The sequence below is a fragment of the Artemia franciscana genome, chromosome 10 (genome assembly GCF_032884065.1).
Source record: "Artemia franciscana chromosome 10, ASM3288406v1, whole genome shotgun sequence".
Taxonomy (NCBI): Eukaryota; Metazoa; Arthropoda; class Branchiopoda; order Anostraca; family Artemiidae; genus Artemia; species Artemia franciscana.
In genome coordinates, this window is record NC_088872.1 from 34,692,987 (window position 1) to 34,699,869 (window position 6,883).

At 32.3% G+C, this 6,883-nt stretch overlaps 1 protein-coding gene across 1 annotated transcript; it reads right to left on the reverse strand.

Moving 5' to 3' along the window:
• Positions 1–1,334: 1,334 nt before the first annotated feature.
• LOC136032133 (uncharacterized) lies at positions 1,335–3,796 on the reverse strand. The gene is made up of 2 exons (XM_065712309.1): positions 3,638–3,796; positions 1,335–1,723 (listed from the first exon to the last, which is right to left on the reverse strand). The coding sequence occupies exons 1-2, from the start codon at positions 3,644–3,646 to the stop codon at positions 1,406–1,408; spliced, it is 327 nt and encodes a 108-aa protein (XP_065568381.1). The 5' UTR covers positions 3,647–3,796; the 3' UTR covers positions 1,335–1,405.
• Between the last annotated feature and the right edge of the window lie 3,087 nt (positions 3,797–6,883).

A 6,883-nucleotide genomic window follows, 5' to 3' on the forward strand; every position in this document is an offset into this window, starting at 1 on the left:
GTTGTTAAAATGATGCGAAACAATGCACGAATTTGACTTGGGGTTGACGTTTCGCACGCGTCATTGATGCAGTTATCCCAGTGTTGGTCATTCTTCAATAAATTCAGAGCTTGGCATGCACTACGATAAGTGTCATGTATAGTACCGTTTACAGTTCTCAAATACTCAAAGGATGTAGGACCGGGTACATTCACCAAAAGCAGGCGTAGAAAGAAGCATTCATGTTGATTGGGGTGAACGGTGTAGAGTCTTCCTATCGTGGTATCTTTGAAGATGGTAGGTTGGCCGTCGACTGACTGGCTTCACTATATATATATATATATATATATATATATATATATATATATATATATATATATATATATATATATATATATATATATACATATATATATATATATATATATATATATATATATATATATATATATATATATACATATATGTATATATATAAAAGTAGAAATCACATTTCGGCATTAAAATATACATTTTAATGCCGAAATAAGATATAGAATTTACTTTTAATTTTAGTAACAATTGAGTTAATGCCAATTGATTGATCGATAATGCCATCAGGTTCTGGGACTTTTGTCGAATACTTAGTAATAACCCTAAATGAGGGTCTACAAATATTTGATATTTTGCCGTTACTTTTGGACGTCATCATGGTCATGTTTGTCACATTTTATTACTCCCTGTGATTTTTTTCTGATGCTATAACGAGTTAGTCAGACTTAGTGACACGTGTCATTCTTTTGTTTATCGCCACATAAAGCAGACAATAACGGAGATTCTGCTGTTTAACGACAGCTATTTAATGCAAGTTGAATAATGAGTTGAATTATTCGATGTAGCTTGTAGAAAATTCCTAATATATTTAATGGAACACTCGATATATCCCAAGGTCATGTGCAGTTAATTTTAATATGAGTTTATCCTCGGGTCGTACGGCTTGTTCTGCAAACAGTAATATGTTTGGGGTCTTATTGATTGGTCTTAATTGTATTAAATATAATAGTAATGGGTTGGGAGTGGCAAGGCTGTTCAATGTGGTGCATATGTCAATTTTTGCATGTTTTCACGAATGACTTTGCGATTTCATTACAGGACTTATCAGGGAGGGTGGCAATGGGTAGAAGATGTTTTTGTATATTTTTCTAATAATGTTGGAAAATTTATTCTTTAAATTTATTTTTGTTCTTCCGTTTTTATTGTTCTATTTACACTAATTTTAAAACACTACTTTCTTTGTATAAATTTCATGAGCAATAAGAAATACAGCTTAAATGCTAATAATCGAGAATAGAACAAACAGCTAAAATAATACTAAGTGAGTGAAAAAACATTTAATTTAAAAATAAATTACGTAAAAAACTTTTGTAACTTAAAAAGTTCCTTCTTTCTAGCCCCAATACCGTCTGTAACCATAGCTGTACGGTGCGTATCCATATGATGGATATGCGTAACTATATGAAGGGTAGTAATGACCATAATAATGGTAAGGATAGTAACTATAATGATGAGTTTCTGCTCCTTTCAGATCTTCTTCGACAGGTGCGTCCATTTCAGATGCTTCTCTTCTCGGCCTGTAACTAGTTTCGTCAAAGGGAAGATCACCTCTGCTAGCTGTTAACTCTATATCTTGAAAATCAATAGCTGGTTCCCTTGGATTATTTGGTTTGGCTAATACCGCAGTGACATAAAGGGCAACAAGTAGAATCTAGAAAAAGATAAAGTATTTATATTGATATAGATAAGTATGTAAAAAATATGTATATATCCCTTGGAGATCCATATTCTACTAATCCTGCAAAGACGCCAAGAATAACAAGCAAAATCAAGATCAAAGTTCAATATGAATGTTATGTGAGCATTTCTAAATTCAAATACCAATTTCAATTGGAATATCAGTAATGCATTTAAAAATTTACAGAACTCGTTCTTGACTAAGTTTTACCACCATATTTTAATCGTTTAAATATAATCGTTTAATTTAAATATCGTTTAACAATGCTTACAACTACAAAGTTAAGAATAGCCACCAAATGACCTATTTCCGTTTTAATGAAGCAACTGGAACAGCACAACTTTTTTCTTAGTAAGAATTTTAATTGAGGAAACCGTAATAAAAAATAGTAAAACCAGCAAATTTTGAATGTCAAATTGGCTTTTTCATACCACAATTTCCATACGCCAAAGAAAAATTGCACCCCTTCTTTGTTCTTTTTCTTCTAAGCTAATAAACGACAGATATTTGAAAACTTTTGGCAAATTACGTCTATGAATCTGACGACAAACGATTAAAATATGGTAAAAAACTTACGATTAAAAAATTACCATGTCTCGGATTGTGAAAAGAGCTTACAAAGAACATGGTAACAAATTTTAGTTGATGATTTTTTTTTTTGTTCCAAGATTTAATTTGGGGATTTAGTTCATAGGATATCTATTAAGGGAAATAAAACTGATCAAAAACTGCAGTTTTATAATAAATGTGTCAATAGTGTACTGAACATCAGCAGGGAAGAAAAAAAGAGGAAAAATTATTCAAATGACTTTCTTTGACAATTTTATCGATATCATCTTTCCGGATTTAATTACAAGAAGCAAAAAAAAAAACAGATAAAATAAAATTAATTCTGCTAAAGTCTACCATACTAAAAATAAATCAGAAGAGCATTTCAATTTGAAAAATTCCAAACATTCAAACATTTCACAGAGCCTTCTGAAACGAATAGAAATTGAGAGACAAAGTTCAAAAGACCTCGGATAAAAGTAGAATTTTTAAAATAAAAAAAAACGGACATTATGTCATTATTGAATCAGAAAAATACATATATAAATAATTGCCAAGTAAAGTAGATATGTACTTATCAGTTAACTGATCCACGTTAAATGCAATAAAACTATACTTGCTTGGAATAAATCAAGACATTTAAGAAATGTCTTTTTTTATTCATTTCGCATCAAGATAAGTTCAATTATCATTGTTGCTATAATCTTAAATACTCATTACAATTTCAGCTTACAATTCTATTAATTTATTTCGTTTTACTGTGGTACTTGTTCATAAGTTTATAAGTTTATTAATCCACATTCACAAACAAATAAACAATTTAAACAACATTTTCGCACAGGAGAAAACCGATGAGGGTTTGTAGTCGGTTGAAAGTCCATGTAACTACTTGCCTTTTAACTCTACTACTTACTTAAACGTCAACTATTTAATTAAAACTGTTCTAAATAAAAAAAACATATATATATATATATATATATATATATATATATATATATATATATATATATATATATATATATATATATATATATATATATATATATATATATATATATATATATATATATATATATATATATATATATATATATATGTAAAAATAGATAAATATATCAATAACTGAATTTAAAAAAATTAAATATAAATAAAACTTTAAAAGTAAAATAACAATAACAAATCCAGTTCCCATCACTCTTCAGTACTCAACCATGTTACTTTAAAATAATTGATATTTCAAAAGTTTTCGAAAATGAACTTCAAAAATTGCGGATTGACTTGTAAAACTACTAACAAAAACTAATTTACAATTTAAAATGACATGAATAGGCTACTTACATATTTCATTATTAGCAATTTTTGGAGAACAACCAACTTCGACTAAAAGATTCAACTGATAATGTAAACTAAAGAAGTCCTTATATATATTTGAAAATACAGGCTGTATTTTTCTAAATCAAACTAGTTTCAGGTGAAAAGATACCGGGGACTTTTTCAATTGACGTTGGATGTCGCAGTGGTAAAGAACCGAGATTAATTAAAAAAGAAAGAAGTGGTACAATTTCTTTTAGGGTAGAGCCCTATCAAAAGCAAGATACTTGGGTAAATCAATGCACAAAATACAGGTTAACTAACTGTGATTGTAGATTTTTGGGGTGAGAGGGAGGTGTATTTATATGATTTATTGAGCCTGAATTTTTGGGGAGGAATTTGGCTTTAGTCCCTCTCTAGTGATGCCCCTGCAGGCACAAACTATGAATTACTCTTGCGTGCCATTTAGTTGCTATGTAGTGACGGAAGAAGGGGAAAATGTCAAACTTCAACCATGTACATGCTATGGCAGTATTCCTTCTTCGAAGAGGGTGAAGAATGCAAAAGATTGCTTGAATTTAAAACGTCTCATTCTTGAATACTTGTTTTATTAAAATCTCCTTGCTCCTACTGTTAAGACTCTTCAGGTTGCAACCAGGTCTGAAAAAATATCAACGAAATATCACTGGAAAAATAATGGCCAGAAGTAGTGGAAGAAATAGTAGTTAATCTAGTTGGTACGCTGATGGGGCACTGAGTTTTGGATTAATGGAGGGCTGAGGGTGGGATAGATGAAGCATGAAAGAATAAGTTTGTTTCGATTATACACCCCCATTAAATTAAACTTATCATTTAATTTGTCATCCCTATAACAAAACAGCTTCATCCCTCTATCTCCCAACCCTCCATTTAAACAAAGTCATCCTTCGATCCCTCACCCTTCCATCAAAAGCAATACATCCCTTATCTCTGTATTTGCTGTCCCTTCATCAAAACAAAGTCGTCCTTCCATGAAATTCCTCTTACAACTCGTTGAAAAAAAACTCATCCATCCATCCATCATCATTTAACCAAAACAAAATTATCCCTTGTACTTTCGTCCTTCTATAAAGAAACACTCATCCATCTATCCACCATACCTCTATTAAAACGACTCATCCCTCCTTCAAAACAATCTAGCCCTTCCATCAAAAGAAACTTATCCCTCCATCAAAATAATATAATCCTACCATCAGAACAAACTTATCCCTCTATCTGTCATCCTTCAATCAAAAATTTTCTCCCCTCCATCCCTCATCCTTCCATTAGAGTAGACCAACCGTTTCAACAAAATAAACTTATCTCTCCACTATTAATCCCTCCATCAAACTCATCCCTCTTTCCTCTTTCCTAACACACCCATCCGTCCATCTAAAGAGTCTCATTCCTCCATATCTCATCTTTCCATCAAGACAAAGTGATTCTTCAGTGCATAATCCCTGCATCGCTCATCCCCTCATCCAAAAATTTAATCCTTCCATTCTAGCGGCTCATAAGTCTTAAAATTGGTCAGAAGTCCTTAGAAAGCTGCTTAGAAACCAGATCCCAAACTTTTTTTTTATTAATTTTCGTACGGAAGACTAGCATGCATAGTTTGCAGATTTTATTTAAGCTCCAACAGTTATATTCTTTGACATGGAACTATAACCAGCTTTTGAGAGCAAATCACAAACACAAGATCTAATATGTCTGTATTCATATTTTGTTATCTATAAAAAGCTAAAATGAAAATGTAGAAATAAAGTACAAAGAAATAAAAGAGAAAAAACCACACAAAATTACTTCAAAACTAGACGCAAAATAAAAATTAATTAAACAAGATTGAGAAGAGAAGATCGAGGATCATATTCAGAAAAAAACTTAAAATTCTCACTCACAAAACTTCAGTCAGACCATTTATTTGAGATGATATATCAATCAGGTAAAATTTATCCACTAATTTACTGTTTTAGCACCATCGTGGTAAACGAAGCAAAAATTTAAAAGATCTGAAATATGCCAATCGTAGGGTACTACAACGTTTTATTCGAAGCAAATGGGTAGTGCCAGAAAGGAAAAGAATTTCTGGAGGACTATAACTGTGGCACAAACTACAAAGACCCTTTCGATTAAACCTGTGTTTATTGGGCGAAATTTCTACTTATATACCGCTCTATTTATCTGGATTGAACAAATAGAAGAAAGAGAACAACGGGACGAAATTTTCAGCCAATTAACTGAAGTAGAGTAAGGACATAACTCATTTTCAAGATCGAACGTGGCGACCCGGTATCGACTATTAAAACTATCAAACAGTTCGTCGTAACGAACTGTAGTAAGGAGCGACCCGGTTCAATAGTAACCGAAACACTAAAAAATGGAAGTTTTGGTACCAATAGTTACATCAAAAGAATTTCATTTTAATGCTGATTCTAAATGTATAAGCTTCATCAAGTTTAGTCTCACCTATCAAAAGCTACGAACCTGAGAAACTTTGCCTTATTTCAGAAAATAGGGGGGAAACCCCCTAGAAGTCATACAATCTTAACGAAAATCACACCATGAGATTCAGCGTATCAGATAACCTGAACGAAGAAGTTTCAAGCTCCTATCAACAAAGATGTGGAATTTCACATTTTCTGTCAGAAGACAGATCACGGATGCGTGTTTATTTGTTTTTTGTTGGGTTTTTCTCCAGAGGTGATTGTATCGACTCAGTGGTCCTAAAATGTCACAAGAAAGCTTATTCTAACGGAAATTAAAAGTTCTAATACCCTTTTAAAGTGACCAAAAAAATTAGAGGGCACCTAGGCCCCCTCCCACGCTCATTTTTTCCCCAAAGTCACCAGATCAAACTCTGAGATAGCCATTTTATTCATCATAGTCGAAAACCCTAATAACTATGTCTTTGGGGACGACTTACTACCCCACAGTCCCCGTGGGAGGGGCGTGAAAAGTTCTAGTTGCCTTTTTAAGTAATCAAAAATTTGGATGGCAACTAGGCCTCCTCCACCGCTTCTTTTCTTCTCTAAATCTTCGAATTAAAACTATGAGAAAAATAGAAATCGTCAATTCTTCTAAATACCGCCCGGCCAGAGGAGAAGTGGGAAATGAATATCGAAAAAGAAATGCGAAACAACTCGGCTGTCTACAGCTAAATTAAGAAGATTGCAAAAACAGTTCAAATAAAATATTTTGACGCCAAGGGCCTTAATCAAACTGATCCCTTACTGTTAAATAAATACCGTGATCCCA